The following is a 23,011-nucleotide window of genomic DNA, read 5'->3' as shown; positions in this document are numbered from 1 at the left end:
CTGAAGTGTTGCCTATATTCCATTGGCTCTGCATCCTTACTCTTATTTTCTCTTCACTTTACACAGGGTTTCATTTGCACTAAATCCCCCGATGTCCTGCTTGGCGGGCTCACTCATGACCTCCACACTGCTGATGCCAACCCTCAGCAGCACTTGGCTCAGCTGAGCACTCCCTCCTTGTAGCACTGTGTTTTAAACTCTAGCTTTCATTGTAATTGAAGTATGGCAAGGCCAACAGATCAGGAGATAACTGCTATTGAAAAAAAATAGCTTGTCGTGTTCTCGGATCCTGAGAGAAGGAGACATGTCACACTGCAGGGGCCACACAGGGAAGCACCAGGGTCAGACAGGAGGCAGAGCAGAAGGGGAAATGTGGCCAGAAGTCTTTATTGTGGTTTCCACAAGAAGGAATGGGCAGCGCAGGGTAAGCAGGCTTCCATTGTCTAGTTTGAAATAGTTCATAAGGATTTGGAACATAGGGGCTGTCCCTTGTTGTGTGGTACCTGGCCCTAGGGTGGTTAGGGTAGTAAAAGAGGTGGTTGGAATTAGGGGTTCTGGGTTGCTTCATTTGCAATGAAAGGCCTCCCCTGGGTGAGTTGTTTACTATCTCTAGGAACTGGCTAATCCTGGGAGGGGCAGTCCCTGCAGGATCAGCAAGCATCAGACATCAAAGCATCAGAAAACAGAAAATAAAATACATGATTAATTTGCCTTTTTGCCCTTCCCCTCAATCTTCTTTGCTATTGCCCTCCCTCCCAGAGATCCCTAAATGTTGAACTGCCCCACATCTCAATCCTTGGACACTTTTTCTCCCATGTGTCTCTCGTGGTAATGTCATGCAGCCCCCTGGCATTAAGTAACATGTAGCCATTGAGGACTCCCACATTTATCTGTACTCCAAACTCTGGACTATCTGTTATCCAACTGCTTACTAAACATCTTCATGTGGATGTCTAGTTGGCATCTCAAACCACATACCTGCCAAACATAGACTGATTTCTGCTCCTTAATCTGTTTTACTCCATCTTCTCCAGTTTAAAATTAGCACTTCCATTGCCCTAATGCCTCAAGCTTCAAATCTGGAAATTTTCCTGGATTTCTCTATTTTTGTCAAACTGCATATCCAACCTGACAGCAAACCCCATAAGTTCTTATTTGAAAAGATAGGAGACCTAAGTAAATGGAAAGACATGCTACTTTCCTATTTGGAAGGCTCAGTATCATTAAGAGAGCTAATTACCCCAATGGGCCTACAGATTCAGTGCAATTCCTATCGAGAGTCCAGCTGTCTTTTTTGATGTGTGTTAATGGACAAGCTGATCCTAAAATTCATATGGACATGTAAGGGAGCCAGAATAGCCACAGACCCTGCAGCTCAATCTTTCTGTAAAGGAAGCCTATCAGCTAATCTATATGGCTACAGTCTGAGGGCCAGGCTTTGAATGAACACACTTCTAGGGGCTGGTATAATTCTTTCCAGGGACCTTGGAAGGCTGGTGCTCTTTGTACACTCATCCTCTGACTCACTCCAGAGCACCAGTATTTCCTGGTAGGGAGCCTTGCAGGTGTCTGGTGTACCGGTTTTTGCAGCATCTGCCCAGGGGACTCCCCACCCCTACGTCATTGGCCTCTTTTGGCCAGGGGCTTGAATTACTCCTTTCCACGGGACTGTGAGAATCAGAGATGTCTGTTGGCAGGCTTCTGCACCCAGAGCACTGAATAGACAGCACACTGATGTACACACCCCAGTCTCTCTGTGAGGGAAGCCTCTTTGCTTCTCCTAGAGCTTCAGCCTGAGTNCTCCTATCGAGAGTCCAGCTGTCTTTTTTGATGTGTATTAATGGACAAGCTGATCCTAAAATTCATATGGACATGTAAGGGAGCCAGAATAGCCACAGACCCTGCAGCTCAATCTTCTGTAAAGGAAGCCTATCAGCTAATCTATATGGCTACAGTCTGAGGGCCAGGCTTTGAATGAACACACTTCTAGGGTCTGGTATAATTCTTTCCAGGGACCTTGGAAGGCTGGTGCTCTTTGTACACTCATCCTCTGACTCACTCCAGAGCACCAGTATTTCCTGGTAGGGAGCCTTGCAGGTGTCTGGTGTACCGGTTTTTGCAGCATCTGCCCAGGGGACTCCCCACCCCTACGTCATTGGCCTCTTTTGGCCAGGGGCTTGAATTACTCCTTTCCACGGGACTGTGAGAATCAGAGATGTCTGTGCACCCAGAGCACTGAATAGACAGCACACTGATGTACACACCCCAGTCTCTCTGTGAGGGAAGCCTCTTTGCTTCTCCTAGAGCTTCAGCCTGAGTGGAAGTCTTAAGGTCTTGCACACATTTAGTGGCCTACAAAGCTGCTCTCAAGGAATATAGGCTGTGGACGCCATCTTGGTGCTCGCCCTCTGCCTTGCTTCCACTCACCAGTATGATCCAGCAGAAAGCTTATATAGTCATCTGGAACCCAGATTTTTGTGCCTGCCACCCAGAGAACACCTCCAGATTGCCTGGCCTTGGTGGCTGGATTACTTCCAGCCCACAGGACTGTATTATTTGCATACTTTCACAAGCTGCTGCCTAAGGATCTGACTTCCAACCAACCTGAATCTAGGTGCAAAGATCCTCCCCTTCGGGCTACTGACAGGTCTTGGCACATCCTCTACTCCTGGGAGCTATTAAAGACAGAATTGACTGCTTGGACAAGCACAAAGGTTTGCAAGACAACTAAGAGCTGAGGCAGGGTTGAATATCAAGTTTCATCTCCTACATAAGACCAATCTTCAAGACTGGGAGACGTAGTTGTTTCATCTGCTGCATAGAAACACAGAGAGTCAGGCAAAATGAAGAAACTGAGGAATATATTCCAAAGTCTTCAATAAATAGCATTGGAAATATTGGACAGCCACACACAAAAGAATGAAACTGGACCACTCTCTTACACCATACACAGAAATTAACTCAAAATGGATTAAAGACTTGAATATAAGATGTGAAACCAAAAAAGTCCTAAAAGAAAACCTAGGCGATGAGCTCTTTGACATTGGACTTGGTGATGATTTTTTAATCTGACACCAAAAGCAAAAACACNGGAAGTCTTAAGGTCTTGCACACATTTAGTGGCCTACAAAGCTGCTCTCAAGGAATATAGGCTGTGGACGCCATCTTGGTGCTCGCCCTCTGCCTTGCTTCCACTCACCAGTATGATCCAGCAGAAAGCTTATATAGTCATCTGGAACCCAGATTTTTGTGCCTGCCACCCAGAGAACACCTCCAGATTGCCTGGCCTTGGTGGCTGGATTACTTCCAGCCCACAGGACTGTATTATTTGCATACTTTCACAAGCTGCTGCCTAAGGATCTGACTTCCAACCAACCTGAATCTAGGTGCAAAGATCCTCCCCTTCGGGCTACTGACAGGTCTTGGCACATCCTCTACTCCTGGGAGCTATTAAAGACAGAATTGACTGCTTGGACAAGCACAAAGGTTTGCAAGACAACTAAGAGCTGAGGCAGGGTTGAATATCAAGTTTCATCTCCTACATAAGACCAATCTTCAAGACTGGGAGACGTAGTTGTTTCATCTGCTGCATAGAAACACAGAGAGTCAGGCAAAATGAAGAAACTGAGGAATATATTCCAAAGTCTTCAATAAATAGCATTGGAAATATTGGACAGCCACACACAAAAGAATGAAACTGGACCACTCTCTTACACCATACACAGAAATTAACTCAAAATGGATTAAAGACTTGAATATAAGATGTGAAACCAAAAAAGTCCTAAAAGAAAACCTAGGCGATGAGCTCTTTGACATTGGACTTGGTGATGATTTTTGAATCTGACACCAAAAGCAAAAACACAAAAGCAAAAATTAAAAGTTGGGACTGTGTCAAGCTAAAAAGCTTCTGCACAGCAAAAGAAATCATCGATAAAATTAAGTCAACCTACTGAATGGGAGAAAAGATTTGCAAATCATATATCTGATAAAGGGTTAATATCCAAAATACCTAAAGAACTCATACAACTCGATAGTAACACACACACACACACACACACACACACACACACACACACACACAGTCAGTATAAAAATGGGTAGAGGATCTGAATAGACATTTTTCAAAACAAGACATACAAATAACCAAAAGGTACATGAAAAGATGCTCAACATCAGTAATCATCAGGGAAATGCAAGTTAAAACCACCATGAGATACCACCTCACACTTGTTAAGACTGGCTAGTACCAAAAAGACAAGAAATAACGAGTGTTGGCGACGATGTGGAGAAAAGGAGACCCTTGTGCACATTGGTGGGATTCTAAGTTGATATAGCTACTGTGGAAAACAGTGTGGAGGTTCCTTAAAAAAATGATAAATACTACCATGTGATCCAGCAATTCCACTTCTGGGACTTCTGGAATACACACACACAGGTTGATTCATATAAGATATGAATCTTGATATAAGACATGAATCAACGTGTGTGTGTGTGTGTGTGTGTGTAATGGAATATTACTCAGCCAAAAAAAAGAATGAAATTTTGCCATTTGCAACAACATGGATGGACCTCAAAGGGATTATTATATTAAGCGAAATAACTCAGAGAAAGATGAATACTGTGTGGTTTCACTTACATATGGAATCTAAAACAAACAAGCAAACAAAGCTCATAGATACAGAGAACAGATTGGTGGTTGCCAGAGGTAAGGGTTTAGTGAGTGGGAGAAATGGGTAAACTGGTTTTGTTTTATTTTTAGCTTTAAAAAAATTGAAAAAAAAAAAGACTTCATAGGGAAAGGCTAATTGCATGTTTGGGCAGCAAAGTCATGAAATCAGCTTAAGGCATTTTGTACAGAAAGCAAACAAACTTCCCAAGATTAATAGGATTGTGTGAAAAGGAAACAGAGGCTACCTTGAAGGGACTTCCAGTGGCTAAAATTATTATTTAGGTTATAAAAGAACAATTATTGGGGCCCCTGGGTGGCTCAGTTGGTTAAGCGACTGCCTTTGGCTCAGGTCATGATCTCAGGGTCCTGGGATCGAGTCCCACATAGGGCTCTTTGCTCAGCGGGGAGAATGCTTCTCCCTCTCCTTCTGCCCACCACTCCCCCGGCTTGTGCTCTCTCTCTCTGTCAAATAAATAAATAAAATCTTTTTTAAAAAAGAACAATCATTATTTTTTTTAAAAGCCCTCAAAATGGATCAAAGACCTAGATATAAGAACTAAAGCTATAAAATACTCAGAAGAAAACATAGATGTAAATCTTCACAACCTTGGATTTGGCACTGGTTTCTTAGATATGACACCTAAAACATAAGCAATAAAAGAGAAAATAAATAAATTGGACTTCATCCCCAGAATTAAATGAATTTGTGCTTTAAAATTAAATTAAAATATTTGTGCTTCAAAAAACACTATGAAGAAACTGAAAAGGCAATTTGCAGAACGAGAGAAAGCATTTGCACATTATATATTTGATAAACGCTTTGGCAGTTTTTCAAAAAGTTAAGCATAGAGTTACCATTTAACCAAGCAATCCCACTCCTACATATCCAAGATAATTGAAAACATGCCTACACAAAAACTTGTACATGAATGTCCATAGCAGCATTATTCTAAAAGCCAACAAGTAGAAACAACCCAAATGTCCATCAACTGATGAATAGGATAAACAAGATGAGGTATATTCATACAATGAATTATTATTCAATCATGAAAAGAGATCAAGTACTGATATGTACTACAACATAAATGAATCTTGGAAATACTAAGCTCAGTGAAAGAAGCTAGATTCAAAAGGTTACATAGTGTATGATTCCATTTTTATGAAATATCCAGAATAAGCAAAACAATAGAGACAGAAAGTATATTGGTGGTTGCCAGAGACTGGAAGGAGAGGGAAGGGGAATTGGGAAGTTTCTTTCAATGGGTAGTACGTTCCTTTTTGGGGTAATGAAAATGATCCAGAATTAGATAATGGTGTGGGTTTCACAATTCTGTGAATATACTGAAAACCACTGAATTGTACCACTGAATTGTCTGTGTTTTAAGTATATATATATACACACACATATGCACACACACGCACACACACACACATTCTTTATTGTATGTCAATTATACTTCAATAAGGCTGCTGGAAAAATAAATTTAAAGATCAAATATATATTTGTGTATAACCTATACCTTCCTGCAGACCACTTCTCACCTCTACCAGCACCACCACTCGATCCAAACCATCGTCTCTTTGAAAACATTCCTCAGTGATCATCCTTCTAATCTTGTCCAACCAACTGTCCTTCCGGAGAGTCTACTGTCTACACCAAAGCTGAGTCCTCTTTTGGAAATGTAATGAGATCATGTGGTTCACCCAATCCAGATCCTCTGTGGGCTTTCCATCCCACTGTGAGCAGCGTATGACTTAGATGTATGGCTCCAACCAATTTTCCTTGGAGAAATGGTTCCACTGCTGATAAAATTTTGAAAGCCCCTTTGAGGACACAGTTGCTCACAGTGATATATCCTGTCCCTTTTGCCTTGACCACGAGAAGTCTTTGGATGGGAGAAAGCCTGGGAACAAAGGTAGAAGCATAGGAGGTGTGGCGGAACCAAGGTCGGGCACCCACTCAGTGGAGCCAGTTCTGTGCTCTCCCTGTCTAAACTTCTTAGTAACAGGTAGTTCCAATAATGGGCAAACTCCACCACAACACTCAAAAGAACTCGACACTTTCCTATCCAGGCAAATATCAAGTGTTTGTTGAGAATCTAGCTCTGTTCAACTGAGCACTGTCCTTGAGTATCTGACTCCCAGAGTTCAAGTCCACCTGAAGAAGTTGGTGTGCATTATTCATTTGACAATCATTTGAGTTTCAAGGATCCACTACTGAAAAAACTATGGGAGGCTTTGTGGAAGAGACAAAGGGGCTCAGATAATCACAAAGGGGTTCAGTGTGGGTGATTCATGAGAACTGGTTCATAGTCAGAAGAGGAAGAAGAGCTTCTAATTTGGATTGATAAAGATCACCTTGCTTCCTCTTACCTTGTCTCCCTTCTCCTCCAGGCAATCAACTTTTAACTTCTCTTCCAGGGACTTGTTTACACATCATCTCCCTGTTTTCAGGAACAAGCAAATCACCAAATTACAAGACCCAGCAAAACTGCAGGAGGCTCTGAGACTTTCAATTGTTTATTTCAGATCGGGTACAGACCATGTTCCTCCTTCTGCTAATTTTGAGCCTGGGAATGCAGCTTCATCAGACAGCAGGTAAGAAAGGGCAAAAGGAGGGGGTTGAGGAAGACAAGTAAGCAGTTGCCCCTAGCTGAAGCCAATGATGAGAATGGGGGTCCTCAGGCTGAGGGCTTTCTTTGAGAGGAAGTGTGATTACTCTCTGTTACATGCACAGTAAAGAGAATGGTGCCCAGGGTGGCCTGTGCTTGCCCATGTCCCTGTCTTACAGAAACAATAACCATTTGACAGATGAGGAAACTGGAATTCAGAAAAGTTAATTAATTTACCCGAGATTACGCAGTCAGTAGGCGGCACAGGCAAGCTTCCTACACAACTAATGTCCTTTCTACCTTACTGTGCTATGGTGATGATGATAATCGAGCATGGCAGACAACCCCTAATCTTACCACTTTGGAATGGGGTTTTGGAATTAAGTTTGATTATAGACATATATTGAATGTTGATACTGGACGTTCACAAAACCAAAAAGTATGTATGATGAATTATGCTTAAAAATTAACTAAAAGGAAAGTAAAAACATTGTATCTTGCTTTTTCCTCAAATTTAGAATTCTTCTCCGCTTTTCACTATACATTATGCAGACAGTATCAGTTCAAACAAATATTAATTACCTCCCTAAATTGGACTGCCTTCTCCTCAGGGGTATTTTTTTGGTAAGTCTTATAATTTCATGTCTCCCTAATTAAGGAGTTTTAACTTCAAAGGTTTCTCATAGAGGCTACCTGAGGGGGAAAATGTAACAAAAGGATCTGAGGACTGATAAGAATGCTTACTTCTGGGGAGGGGAAGCTATCTGGGATGAGGATTAAAAAAGGACAATCTTAACTATTATGTTTCCCAGGTGTTCTTTTTTTAACAAGAAGTATGCATTTACTTGTATATTAAAAGAAGTATTATACCCTTACTTGTCTATTAAAAGAAATATACAAGAAGTTTTACTTGTATGATAAAAATATAAATTTTAAAATATAAGGACTCTTTTTAAAAGAATGCTTTAAAACACCTCTGAACGCACCAGGAGATACCATCCGGTGCCTGAGGACAGCCACGGCTATCAGGGCAGCCGCACTGATGGCCTCATTCCCCTCACTGTGCTTGTTCACCCCTAAACTTGCACTCTCTTTGAGAACGAAAAAAGATAACAGGAATTGAATCAATATAATTCTTTATTACCCTCTCTACGTAAATTTTTATTTTTTAAATTTTAAAAAGAATGCTTATAGCAACATTGTTAGTTCTTTTTTTTTTTTTTTTAAGATTTTATTTATTTATTCGACAGAGAGAGAGACAGCCAGCTAGAGAGGGAACACAAGCAGGGGGAGTGGGAAAGGAAGAAGCAGGCTCATAGCAGAGGAGCCTGATGTGGGGCTCGATCCCATAATGCCGGGATCACGCCCTGAGCCGAAGGCAGACGCTTAACCGCTGTGCCACCCAGGCGCCCCAGCATTGTTAGTTCTTAAAAAAAAAAAAAAAAACCCACAAAACAAAACAACCAAATGCCCATCAACAGCATAATGCATAAATTGTGGTATATTAGCAAAATGGAAAAATATGCAGCATGCAAATAAATTAATTACAAAAATATGCAACTGCATTTAAGAGTCTTAGTAGCATTACATTGAGTTAAAAAAAAACCACAAAAAATCAAGCACAGAAGACAATATATAGTACGATGTCCTTTTTATAAACAATATATACCTATACCTATATATATTGCTTATACCTATATATATTACTTGTATCATATGTTGCAATATACCTATGTATATGTATATATGTATAATATATGCATATAATGCATGTGATAGGCATATCATAATAATGTTATATAAGCGATATATATGTATATATGTGTGTGTGTGTGTGTATATATATATGATAAAGCTAAAAAATAAGCTGGAGATTAATAAACAAAAAATTCAGGATTCTGATTACCTTTGGCAAAGGAAGTAGATGTGCATTATTAGTAATGTTCTGGTTCTCGTGTTAGGTGGTAAGATTCACAGGTGTTCGTTTTATTTGATTCGATGTCTTTTAGAATTTTTTCTGTATTTAAACTTTTATGTTGTAAAAGATACCACCAGTATAGAAAACCACATGAAACAAGTGTAAAGCATCATGTTACCATAAGGCGAGCACTCGTAACCGTCACCCAGGTCAAGTAGTGGAACTGTACCAGCCTTGCCCGGAACCCTTCCCCTGCCCCAGTCCTACATAACCTCCTCCCCACAGCACTGTACTATCTACCCTTTTCTCCATTAAAAACTTTTCTAAATATCACTAAAAGAAATCTATGTAAGCACTCATCAAGATATGTTCTTTATAGTTTCCAAATCGGCAAATACAGATTTTTCTCATTTTAAAATAGCTCTCTATATTTTTTTGGACATGATGTAATTGATTTAACCAGTCCTTTATTGAGAGAAATTACAGTTATTTAAAATGATTGTTTCTTGCTGGATTAGTGCTTGAAAAAAAAAATGTGTTTCCTAAAGACTGTGATGAAGACTGACTCTGAGTATGACCCACATAAACCATTCGCCATGAACTCTTTCCTTCCTCGTAATGTCTGTGGGTGCTCTAATCTGTTATCTGCAAAACAGCTTCAAGTTTGAGGAGAAAAGTTGGCAGAAAACATTTTCATTTCATTTTTTAAACATTTCTTCATTTTCAAATTGACATACAGTAACATTTAGTCTTTTCAATAGAAACATCTACAAGTTCTTGGCAAATGTGTGGTCGTATAACCACCACCACAGTCAAGATCCAGAACAATTCCACCACTTGGCAAACAAACAAACAAAAAACCCTCTCAACTCTTAATCCCAGGTACCCACTGATCTATTCTCTGCCCTATAGTTTTAAATTTTCCGGGTTATCATATAAATGGGATTATCCACTAGATACCTAGAGATGCGTTTTGTGTGGCTTCCTTCACTCAGCATAACACAGTTGAGTGTTATCCATGTTGTTATATGTTTCAGCAGTTCCTTCCTTTCTGCTGCTGAGTAGTATTCCACTGTATGTATATGCCAGATTTTGCTTATTCATTCCCCAGCTGAGGGACTTTTGGGTTGTTTCCTGTTTTTGGCAATTACGAATCAAGTTGCTTTAAGCGCTTATGTATAGATTTTTGTGAGAATGTAGGTTTTCATTTCACTTGGGTAAATACCCAGGAGTAGGATTGCTGGGTCATGTGGTAAGTATATATTTAACTTTATAAGAAACCACCAAATCTTTCCAAAGTGCCTAGACTATTTTTGCATTCCCAGCAGCAAAGTTTGCGCACTCCAATTGTTCCACATTCTCGGCAGCACTTGGTATTGACATTGTCGTGTTTTTAAAAGTCATTTTAATAGGTGTGTAGAAGTATCTCTTTGTGGCTTAATTTGGATTTTCCTAATATCTAGTGATGATAAGCGTATTTTCACATGGCAATTGGACATCCATATGTCTTCTTTGGTAAAGTTTGTATTCAAACCATTTGACCAGTTTTAATTGGTTTGTTCATTTTCTTACTAAGTTTTTAGAGTTCTTTGTCTATTCCAGATGCAAGTCCTTTATCGGATGTGTGATATGCAAATATTTTCTCTCAGTCTGTGGCTTATCTTTTCATTCTCTTAACAGTGTCTTTTGCACAGCAAAGATTTTAAATTTGGTGGAATCCAGCTTATCTTCTTATTCTTATATGGACTGTGCTTTGGCGTCATGTCTAAGAACTCTGCCTAACCCAAGCTCTCAAAGATTTTCTCCTATGTTTTCTTCTAAACACTTTATAATTGCATTTTACATTTAGTTTTATAATCCATCTTGAGTTAATTGTCATAAAAGATATAAAGAATAGGTTGAAGGTCATCTTTTTTTCTTTTTTTCTTTTGTTGTGTGCGGATGTCCAGTTTCTTCAGCCCCATTTGATGAAAAGACTATCCTTTCCTCATTGAATTGCCTTTGCACCTTTGTCAAACATCAATTGGTCATATTTGTGTGGGTCTATTTCTGAACTCCATCTTGTCATCTGTTCTTTGGGTATATGCTTTCCCTCATAGCACACTCTTCTGATTTCTGTAATGCTGTAATTCTTTTTTTCTTGTATTTTTGTTTCAAAACCTAAGGACATCTTGTAACCCAGATACATTTAAGGGGAAATATTCATTTCTGTATTTTCTCATGTCTTGGAGGAAAAGTAACCCCAACTATTATTCCTTTTATTGGTTTTTTCCTTCTTTCTTCATCTTCCAGAAGGGATGAAAACCAGGGGGTCACATTACCATGGTGATGCTTGAGGTCATTCTGGGGTGGGGACCACACCCTGGGTCACTCCACTTGACCTATCTTCAACCTCTGAAACTACTTCTTCAGACCCCCTAGGTATACAAAGCAGAAGAATCAGGTTGCGGAAAGGATTTCTAAGGGCTGAGATGTCCCCATGCATTATTCCTACAAAGAGGAGCAGATGAGTCAGGTGCCCAGAGCAGGATTCTATCCTAAACTAGGAACTAGAGTTTTCTGAAGACTGTATTTGTGTGAAGCAGCCCCCACCTTTCAAGTTCATTAAGTACGGAGTCTGAAAAAAACTTCAGCTTCTGTTATTAAATGGAAAAAAAAGTATAAAATTAGCTTAAAGAGGAAGCTATCTTGGGAGGTAATGCAAATGATTTGTTTTGTGTTTCTGGAGATGTGACAGGTGCTGGCTCCTATTGACGCCTGGTTGCAAATAAAATACACAGTTTCCCTAAGAACTTTCAAAAAGGCTCCAGCATTACTGAACCCAGCTGCTTTAATCTGCTTAAAGAAACTGCATGTATGAATTTTTCATGTCTTGGCTGAATTTGTTGCCCTTTAATTTAGTCAGGAGGCCCAAATGAAGGGGAAAACCTGTTTTGTTTTGTTTTTGTCTGCTTAATCTTATAGTTGTGGAAACCTTCCAATTTTCCTTGGTCTCATAACTTCAGGAGTTCAATGCTAGATTGAAGCTTAATATAATAACCCCCGATTTTAAGCTATATTACAAAGGTATAGTCATCAAAACAGTATGGTATTGGCATAAAAACAGACATATAGCTCAATCAAACAGCACAAAGAACCCAGATATAAATACACACACATACACACACACACACACACACACACCCCAAATGTATTTTCCTTCGCATAAAGTTGAAAAGTGTATCTGTCTCCTTCATGGATGTAACATATACATGCCAGTGGATATATGGTCGTTATCCGTAGACTTGTCAGTACAGGCTTTCAAGATATGAACTGGAATTCCAACCCCATGAGCTACCACTCTTTGACCTTGGGCAAGTTGTATCACTTCTATAAGCCTAAGTTTCGCCATCTGTAAGATAGGCATGATAACGCCTACCTTGCGGAGTTTGGGGAATATCAAATGAGATGATGTGAAGATTACCCCAGTGTCTGGCTCACTGTGTTTAATACATGTTGATGATTACTCTGCTTCCTAGTAACAGCCCAAGCGCAGGCTCGCGTTATAAGTCTGTTTCTCACACAGTAATGTGCACAGGAGCACCTCAACTTTGTTAAAATGTGGAGTCTGCTTCTCCAGGTCTGAGGCAGGGCCTGAGATTCAAAATCCCTCACTTGCTCCCAGGTGAAGCTGAGGACACTTTGCAGGGCGGGGTAATAAAAGATGTTTGCCTGTGCAGGTGTTTTTATTTGTTTTGTTTTTTAAGCTTTTTCATTTATTTATTTGACAGAGAGAGACACAGCCAGCAAGAGAGGGAACACAAGCAGGGGGAGTGGGAGAAGAAGAAGCAGGCTCCCAGCAGAGCAGGGAGCCCAATGAGGGGCTCGATCTCAGGACCCTGAGATCACACCCTGGGCCGAAGGCAGATGCTTAACGATTGAGCCATCCAGGCACTCCACCTGTGCAAGTGTTTTTTTTAATCTAACCAATGGTTCTCAATACTCTCTGCACGTTAGAAGCTTCCAAGGAAATTAAAAAAAGATTGACGCTGTCCTCACAAAAGAATTAGAATTTATTTTTAAAGAATCCAAGGTGGGGCCTGGTTTTTTTTTTTAAAAGCCTCCCAAGTGATTCCAAGATGGCTAAAGTTGAGGCATTCTGCTTAGTGACTCTGATGTGCATCCAGGCTTGAGAAAAATATCTTCATGCAGTTTTTTGCAAGAATGTTTTTATTGCCTCTGTAATTTATAATAAGTAAGAGTAATTTAGGATCTTAAAAGTATATTGCATTTCTGAACTCATTTTTCTGGGGTAATCAAGCTCACAGCTTTGCATGTCTTAGAAGCTTTAATTGAGGCAAACTTACACTAAATAACAATTAATCCTCTAGTTATTCTGAGCTACTCAGATATTTGATTCAGGCTTGCTAATTGCTCTTTCCTCTTATGAACAATTCTCTGAAAAATACCACCTGCCTAAGAGGTAACACACTTTATGCCTGCAACCTCTGTACACACACTCTGCACAAAGCAGTGGAGAGAAGCAAACAGAGAAGCAAAGGCCCAGAGTTTAAAGAGGGGAGTTCTGCTGTCTGCTATGGGGAGTTCCAGAGGAAGTTACAGACGTTCTCTCTCTCATGAGAAGAGAGCCTAAGTGCGGTAAATAAATTTGCTAAATAAATTCAATAGAGGCAACACCCAAAGTCCTCTGACACTTATATCTCAGACTCAGCAACTGAACTTCCGTGCAAGCCCATTTCTCTTCCCTGCTTCCTGTTATATCAGGTGTAATAAAAAATAAAAGGGAGAATAAAAGTGAATTCCTGACAGTGATCCCTCTTCAGGCCAGAGTGTATTTGGTAGCAGGCAGCTCTGTCTTGGTTAAAAGGGGACTTAATAACTCAAAATTTGGAGATGATCCCCATCAGAAAGGGATCTACCCTTCAGAGGGTCATATTAGGGAGACCCAGAATGAGAGTTACTATGAGTGGATTTCATGAAATGGAATCATACAGGAAATTCGGAAGCACAATCTCTTTTCACATATGACATCCCACAGTCTTCTCAACCTGTCCAAGCAAATTCAGGTGTGATCAGCAGTGTTTTACCGAGAAACACTCATGTTCTAGACTTGCCCCTGCCCCAGCCTGCACAAGAGCATGCTGGGCAGATGTGAACTTGCTCCTGTACCATTGATCTGTTAGAAAAGCACATTAATGTTCCAGTGATGGTTAAAGCAGGGGTTGCAGGCAAAATGTAAACTTGCCCAGTTGTTCTTGATAAATCTCAAGTTTGAGTATAACTGTCAAGTGTGCTGTGTGATGATTAAGAATGCCAGCCAGTTTGTGCAACATGGGCAAGTTGCAGTTTGATGAGACGAAAACAGAAGTGAGTATGGTTAGGCTCATCCTTTCTTACTTCTCGCTCTCGCTGCCATTTGCCAAACGCTTAACTGGAACATAGTATGCGCTAGGCACTGAAGATACCAATACAAACTCAGCCTGGTCACTGCCTTCGAAGTCTTGCTGGGTTATAGGAGGAGAAACTCAGGTCAGAAGAGAATTGCAATGTGAATCATTTAAGCAACAGGAAACGCAAAATTTACTTATACTTTAAAATCTGTTGCCCAGGGGGTGCCTGGGTGGCTCAGTCAGTCATGATCCCAGGGCTCAGGTTATGATCCCAGCTGGGACAGAGCCCTCTGTTGGGCTCCCTGCTCAGCGGGGAGTCCACTTCTCCCTCTCCCTCTGCCCCTCCCCCCCACTTGTGCTCTCTCTCAAATAAGTAAATAAAATCTTAAGAGAAAAAAATCTCTTGCCCAGGGTGGTCAGGGAATGGGCTATCCTGGTTAATAAAATATCATGGTTAATAAAGAATGGCCCTGTGTTGCATATACGGATTACCACTGTCCCAAGAATCATAACAGGGTACAAAAGAAAGGAGCCAAAGTTTGCTGACCGCTTATCACCTGCCAAAACAAGGCACTTCACACGTGCCATTTTGTCTAATTTTCACCACAATACTTAGAGGCAGATATTAACCTTGCACCTTTATAGATAAAGAAGCAGAGACTCACAGAGCTAAATGACATATTCGAGATCAAAGGGCTCATAATCTCAAACCAGATGATCCCTCACTAAACCCCATGCTCTTACCTACCACTCTTTATGATGGTAAAAACTCCTTGAATAGCATCTGCTTAGAAGCCATCCGTAAATATTTGTTAATAATTAAATGAATGAGTGAAGCAAGCTCTCCTGAATATAATCTGTTCTAATCTTTTGTCATGATTCAGAAATTACTTTAAGATCTTGCCACACCTCCGTATGATGAATATCCATTCATTAATGATGGCGGCGGCAAAATCTTGTACAGTTCCCACGGTGTATTCATGCATACACCACCTTCGTTAGTTTGACTTTGCTTCACCACTCTTCATGCCATTGTTCTTATAGAGTTCTATAAAACCAACTCAGCTTTTATTCTTTAAGCAAAATGGTATACCCTTGTGGTAAATGGAAAACCAGTATCACTGTTACCGGTAAATAGAGGATATAAGCAAAAAATAAATGTGATGAAAGTAGTATTATTAAATTCTACCCAGATATCTACAGTATCTGCCTGGGAGCTTTCCGTTTCATTAAAACGAGAAATAGCCGTTGTTGGAGGTGTGAGAGTCTAGTTGCAAATTTTATGTTACTTGAAGAGTTGACACAGAATTGAAGAGGAAATAAATTCCTCTTTGAATAATTCAGTTCCCTTTAGGCCTTGATTCTACCCTAAATAAAATTATTTTTCATGCTTCATATGTGCCTCATATTTTGGGAAATACTGTTGCAGTGGAAACTATAGAATTTTAAGCCAAACATCTAACTGGCTCTGAATGTTAACTTTACTAACTGTATGTCCTGGCATGAACCTCTTTGAGCCAGTTTCCTCAACTGTAAAACAGTAATAATAATACATATTTCATGGTTGTATTTTCAGGATTAAGGGATGTGGTTATAAAGAGCCTAGCACAGTGCCTGGTGCATCATAGGGATACACTAAATATTAGTTCTTTCTTCCTTTCTCCTTATTGACAGAAAAGAAGCAGCTTGTCCAGTGGGCTTGTGTGATGTGGTAGCTAAGGGCGCTTGGATCTTAGCAGTACCTGGGTCTGATCTTGGCTACTTTTTTGTGCCTCGGTTTCATTTTCTAAAAAGAGGCTGGCTCTACCTTGCTGGCTTTCTGGAAGACCAAATGAGATTATGTGTTGGCAGAAAACTAACACATAGTAAGAACTCAACAAATGATAGTTCTTATTATTCCCAGTCGTGAGAGGAGGTCGTATTTGGCAGGGATGATATAATTTGATCCATATGGAGAAAATGAGCCTGAATAATAGATGAGAGGACAGCAATCAGCTGTGCAGGTGGGGCGTGTTGAGAGAAGTACCTCAAAACAGCGGATCAAGAGTTCCACTCTTGCCCAGACAGCACAGGGCACAGGAGAGAAAGGAGCCTGAAGGACGGCCCAGTTCATGACAGGGGTCTCCTGGAACACGGTGGGATGGGCCTCCTCAGCTCCCACTCTGCACAGAACTGAGATGTGAAGGCAGACAATGGGAGAATGTCTTGTTTTTTGTTCAGCTTTATTCACAGTGACGGTCCCTAAGGAACTGTACACAGTAGACTCTGGCAGCAATGTGACCCTGGAGTGTCACTTTGACACAGGAGGTCATGTGGAACTCAGAGACTTAAAGGCCAGTTTGCACAAGATGGAAAACAATACATTCTTGCACAGCGAAAGAGCCAGCTTGCTGGAGGAGCAGCTGCCCCTGGGGAAGGCCTTGTTCCACATCCCTCGAGTCCAAGTGACGGATGCAGGCCAGTACTGCTGCCTGATCATCTACGGGGTCGCCTGGGACTACAAGTACCTGACGCTGAAAGTCAAAGGTGAGTTGTTTTAAGGACTGGAATCTGTAGATTTGCACAAGAAAAAACTGGGAGGCTGGTTCCAAGGAGATGGGGCTATCTTAGAGAAAACAGAAGCACCTGCCCAGAAATATTTCTTAACATCTGAGTATAAAGCAGCTGAGGTGAGGGTACATACGGGCAGGAATTGCAGGAATAACATGGGTCTGGAGGGAAGGCAGGAAATGGGTCCCTAAAAGCCGGGAGGGTCCCAGAGATAAGCTTTGCCTCCCGCACGGTTCCCCCAAGGAACAACACTGACTTCATCACCGAGCTCCTCTTTAAGAGAAGCTTATTCCTCTAGTCCAGTTTTTTAAACCATGGTTTGCTGACCATCCATGGATTAAACTATCAATTTAGTGAGTAGCAACCAGGTGGGTGTCTCTCTCCAAATAAAACGAATAGATCAGAAGGCATGACATAGTAGGGCTGAGCGTCATTTTGTGAAACTTGTTTCAGAGGGTGTGTGTGTGTGTGTGTGTTGGATTGTGATGTAAAATATTTTTTCTTGCTCTGGGACATAGTCCAAAAAGTTGGAAAGACACTGCTGTAGTCCAAGCTTCACATATTGCAAATGAAGCTGCTGAAGTCCAGAGAAGTGAAGGGGGGTCCCAGTCAAGTCCATAGCTGTCCCCATTCCTCTAGGTTAAGAGCTCTCCGCACAGCAACACAAGCCAAGAACCTAAGCCTGAAGAGAATCTTCCAGTTCATGTTTGTTTTGGAAGAGGCCATTTTGGAAAAGCCCTCTAACAAGTATAAAAGAACAGACTCGACTCAGTTCACCAGCTTGTGTCTTTCAGCCACACTGACTGTTCTGGGTTTTCTCTGCCTCCTCCCAGTCTCACCCAGTAAGCCTCAGAGGATCTGTTCTGTCTTCTGGAAAGTCCATAGACTTTGGTCCCTAAAGACCATTGACCTTGGCAGCAATGCTGTGACTTCGTGATTTGGTACAAGGAAGGATAAACTAGGAAGATTAGACATGGCGGTAAATGTTTTCACCTGGGGCCTTGGGCAGGTTATTTCACCTTTACAATCTCACATTTTTCTTATTTGTAAAAGGATAACCACAGTAGCACCTAGCACGGAGTATTATTGTACAAATTAGAAGAGATAATGAACATAAAGAACTGAGCATAGTTCTTGGCATGTGGTGAGTGTCCAGAGAGCTGGCTCAAAGACCTCCGGTCCCCTCAACTCTCAATGAGTCACAAGGAGAGTCATTAGCCTAGATGTAACTGCCTTCAATCTTATTTGCATTTCCTCCATCCACAACTGGGATGAACTCCAGAACTTTGAAGTTACTCTGATTTCAATTAATGGGAGGAAAGCTGGTTCTACATTCTCACGATCCCCTAATGTATTCAGTATCCGCACCCCTAACTCACTGCCTCCGAGTTTGTTAACCTTTGTTTGAATGCTGTAATGCATGTAGGGTCTCTGGGCAATTCGGGGCCAGTCCTTGCATTCTTTCTTCCCAGCTGAGGGCTGGCCCTCATTCCTGGGAAGCCACGGGGCCAGCTTCATCAGCTAGAGCAGAGATGGCTCAGGCGCAGAAGAGGTGTATTCCTTCAATCTGAATTATTCATTCTTTAAATCCTTGCTGCTCTTCATGCTACGGGCTGTGGGGATCACCAGACTTTCTGAGGGTTCGCAGAGGCACAGGCGGTTGTAGGAAGTGAGTTTCTAACTCTTCATCTTCCCCATGTATTCTTTCCCCAAACTGAGTGTGCCTGAGAATCAGCCTTCCAGGCAAGACTCTTGGGGTTCCCCTACAACACTTCCTCTTTTATCATCACCTTCTTCCACTTCATAAAAAGGGTGCCTCTCACCAACGTGGCGCATTGCCTCAGGGTGTAGAAAAACTCCATCGTGCGAAACAAAAGAGCGACTGGAAATATTGATACCTTATCAAAATGTGATGACTAACAAATCCTTCTGCAAAACAGGTGATGCCAAATTCTGTTTGCAACAAAGCTGGAGGAGGCCCTAATATAGTTAAGAGCTGATGATAAAACATAAAGTAGGGGTTTTTTGGTCTTTTGCCATATAAATCAGAAGGCTTTTAAGCATGAAACGGCATCTCTATAACAAACCTGCTTCCACACCCACTTACTTGTTCATATGAGTCAGTTTCCTTAAGCTTTCTTGCCATAGAAATGGAAAAATTGACATAGAGCTGAGGCTGATCCTGTCTCATTCCAGCCACAGCCGTATGCATTTTGGATACAAGAACAAATCAAAAAAGAGACCCTCATCCATCCTCTTAAGGGATACATTTCCAGAAAATCTTCTTTTAATCATTATCAATATTCATAATATTTTCCATTTTGATTTTAGATGTGCTGATAATAGAAATTAGATTTCAACGCAGAAGGAAACTGAACACTTGAAGCCTTGAAATCACAAGTAAAAAAAAATTAATCTCAATAGCTATATGTATTTTGTTGTTGCAAAGAAACATAAGGATCCCTAACACAAGAGCTTTCTAACATGTTAAGATAGAATCCTATAGAAAAAGTGGAATGGGAACTGAGGATCATGGAATGAAACAGTGTAAAAAAGAGACAGTGTAAAGCTCTGACCATTCCAGAAGAATTTTTTTTAAGATTTTACTTATTTATTTGAGAGAGAGAGAGAGAGAGAACACAGAGGGAGAGTGAGAGGGAGAAGCAGACGCCCTGCTGAGCAGAGAGCCTGATTCAGGGCTCGATCCCAGGGCCCTGAGATCATGACCTGAGCTGAAGGCAGATGCTTAACTGACTGAGCCACCCAGACGCCCCTACAGGAGAATTTTTATGTATATTTTTCCATAGACGGTGGTGTGTATAAAAGACACCTCCTTTGATATCTAGACAGCATTAGGTAAGTATGTAAGAAAGAAATCACTGTTTTACTTAAAATATAAATGTTTATAAAATGCTAAACATTCTCTATTTTTCCAATATGGACATTTAGGACAAATTTTAAGAACCTACCTAATAAAAGTGTGAGAGGGTGCATCCTGTGTCCCAGGCTTTTAGGAGTAATGCAAGCAAAAACAGGAAAAGTTGAAGACCATCACCTAAGAGAATTGTACCCTGATCAGGGGAGACCTGGCGCCTCCGTTAGGATTTGCTTCAATGAAACAGGACTGGAGGAAGGATGTGCTTTCTCCTTAAAATGCCTGATCTATGGCATAAACTTGAAAACAGGTTTATAGCACTTTCTTTGATATCTGGGCAATAGTTGATATTAAATATAGTGAAAAGAGAACTAATTTTTTAAAAGCACAGGAAAAACAGTACTAGGTAGAAGGGCTAGAGGGTCTAGAAGACACCGGCTCCCGACAGGCAGCTTGCTACTGCCTGACGACGAGTAACCTGTCTGAGGGAGGGTGGGGAGCATGGCTAAAGAGAAGAGCGCCATGGCCCCAAGAGGACAGAGAGCCCAGGGCTTGAGCCCACAGGCTGAGTACTGGCCTGAGCCAAGGATCCCAGACAGACACACAACAAATCCTGAGAACAGAAGGGCCAAACTTGCCCCAAGGCCCTGGCAGGACATGAGGAGGGGGTGGGAGAGCACCAACCTCCGGAATGGACTGAGGCTCACAGAACTATTTCAAACCCACGAAAAGGTTCAGGCTAGATGGGAGTTCGACTTGAGCAAGTGGAGGGAGGAGGTCACAAGGCTTCCATTTTCTCTCACATTGGCCTTTTCCCTGAGGAGGGGAAGACAAAAGACCTGGGGAGGAAACAGCCCAAGAGAAGCAGTGCAGCCTTGCAAGGATAATGGACAGTTGGCCTCTGGACCTAGAGAAAGCATTGGCTTAAAGCACTTACTGATGGGCTGAACTCTCCCTTTCCTCCATTGGGGAAACAGAAGGGTAATAAGGAAAACTGGAGTTAAGACAGTAAGGTTCGGAATTTTGCAATGGGAAAAAGCTCCTGGGGCATACAAACTGTGTAACCTGAGGTTCCTCCCCAGGTCATCTAACAAATGAATTGGGAGCAAGCCTAAAAGATTTCCTTCAGCGATTCCTAGAAACATGCCTACATTCTGTAAGAGCACGGCGTGTAAAACTACATCTTTTCACCTTCATTACCGTCATTACAATGATAAAGCGGATAATCCTACCTGCAGCTTATCTCTGTTTCAGAGATGCTGGAGTTGCCAGCCATGTAGGGATTCTATAGTTAGAAAGGACCAGGGAGACAGGAACCATTCAAACCAGCAGAAATTTAAATCTGAAAATAGAAATTCTTTTAATAGAACAGACTGAGTAACTAATGGGGGGAACAGGGAGGCAAATCAGCAGTTAGCAATAACGAGAAGCTGCTGCCCACACTGGACTGGAGGGAGTGGAAGAAGGCAGGGTTAAGGGCAGGAGTCACAGAACAGATACTAGAACCACAGCGGGCCCCATCCAGTGGCAGCTGGAGCAAGGAAGAGCTGTGGGTGCTGCTGCAGATGCCCTTGGAGCATAGAGCATAGGGGGAAATACCCCGACTTCTCCCTCCTGTTTGCCCTCCAGCCTTCTCACCATGCCTCCTGTGGGCTGTCAGGAGCCTGGGAGACACAGCCTGCAGGAGTCAGCCTTCACACAGTACAGAAGAGAGAAGAACACTCAAGGGATGGATCTGAGGACAGACAGGCCCAGGGTCTACACAGCACACATCTTGTACATAAACTGGTAAAATGTAAGATGAATAGTAGTGTAGCTGACTAGAACGGTAACAGACTGAACAACTAGTTGGTGTTGACTCAGGGCTAACAAAGGTGACGAATGGTCTTGGGTCAACCAGGAGACAGTCTCCAGGTGCCAACAGGGCTCTTATAACCAACCTAGCTGCACCTAGATCATTCATTTAATAAAATTTATCTTATGACCTTAGGCTGCATTAAAACTCTGCGTGGGCCTAAAATGTGCTCAACACATAGGAAGTAATTAGTCACACTGTACTTCATAATGCTTAGGTAAAATCTGGAATTTAGGTCATGTTACATTGGCAAACAAGACTGGTATGTGGAACTGGGTCTAAAAACTGTCCTGTGAGAAATGGTTGAAGGAAGTAGGCATGTTTTACCCAGAAGGGAAAAACTATATGGAGTCTTGCCAATTATCGTCAAATACCCAAAGGATCGTAGCAAAGGATCATTAGCAACAGTTAATAATAATTGGTGACATTGAGTTTTTACTATGCTCTAGGCACCTAATCCATTCAATCTTCGTAACACTTCTGTTAAGGATAAGTATTATCATACCTGTTTATAAATGAGAACCTGAGGGCTTTAAAGGTCATGTAACCAGGCCTTGGCTCAAGCCTAGTCAAACCACGTTCTTAACTACTATGCTGCTCATATGTTGTCTTACTAAACCAGACAATTGCCAGGGGATTGAAGCTGCCAAGAGGCAAAGTTTGACTTGGCAGAAGGATGATCTTTCCAGTGAAAGAGAGATTTCAACTCATCTTTATTATAACAGATAAAGCAAACAAAAAAGAGAATGGAAGAGTTGTGTGAACATAGCCACCTCGGCCTAATCGGCATGTGTAAAACTTACACCCAACAACTGCGGAGTAGGAAGTTGGACTAGTTTGAATTATAAGACTTTTAGCTCTGAAATTCTAAAATTTACTCATCTTTTCCTAAGAATATCCCCCCTGGTCCAGCTTCCCCATTGTCTGTGGCTAATAATGTTGCCTTTTCACCCACTTCCCAAATTGCACAAGGCTGTGGAGGCATCTGTAATATTGTATACACGCAGGCTATGAGCTCCCACCCCTTCCCCAAGCCATGCTGGTTCTTTTAGTTGAACATCTCTCTCATCTTCTCCTGCACTTATATATCCCAGGTTACAGCCTCAGCCTCCCTCCTGATTCTTGGCCCTCCTACCTCTGAA

General features: G+C 41.5%; 1 protein-coding gene and 1 long non-coding RNA gene across 6 annotated transcripts in view; one reads left to right on the top strand and one right to left on the bottom strand.

Moving 5' to 3' along the window:
- The window catches only part of PDCD1LG2 (programmed cell death 1 ligand 2), an 85,807-nt gene that overhangs the window by 18,713 nt on the left and 44,083 nt on the right, over positions 1 to 23,011 (top strand). For 3 of the 4 annotated variants that reach the window (XR_004621703.1, XM_034647006.1, XM_034647007.1), the window contains exon 3: positions 16,810 to 17,115. Coding sequence is in view for 3 of the 4 variants with exons in the window: in XM_034647006.1 (XP_034502897.1) it covers positions 16,810 to 17,115 (306 nt within the window). In the remaining variant the exon portion in view is untranslated. Of the gene's footprint in view, positions 1 to 6,902; positions 7,268 to 16,809; positions 17,116 to 23,011 lie in introns of those variants that run through there. The other variant, XM_034647008.1, reaches the window with a different exon arrangement.
- LOC105239505 overlaps positions 1 to 23,011 on the bottom strand; it is a 71,058-nt gene that overhangs the window by 14,012 nt on the left and 34,035 nt on the right. Inside the window, exons 6-7 of one of the 2 annotated variants that reach the window (XR_004621705.1) lie at positions 7,043 to 7,113; positions 5,128 to 5,309 (exon numbers count right to left, since the gene is read on the bottom strand). The exons of the other annotated variant lie outside the window; for it this stretch is intronic. This is a non-coding gene — a long non-coding RNA (uncharacterized LOC105239505). Of the gene's footprint in view, positions 1 to 5,127; positions 5,310 to 7,042; positions 7,114 to 23,011 lie in introns of those variants that run through there. 2 annotated transcript variants of the gene reach the window in all.

The sequence above is a fragment of the Ailuropoda melanoleuca genome, chromosome 17 (genome assembly GCF_002007445.2).
Source record: "Ailuropoda melanoleuca isolate Jingjing chromosome 17, ASM200744v2, whole genome shotgun sequence".
NCBI classification, from domain to species: Eukaryota; Metazoa; Chordata; class Mammalia; order Carnivora; family Ursidae; genus Ailuropoda; species Ailuropoda melanoleuca.
Note: the sequence above shows the minus strand (reverse complement) of the source record. Positions and strands in the feature narration are given on the sequence as shown.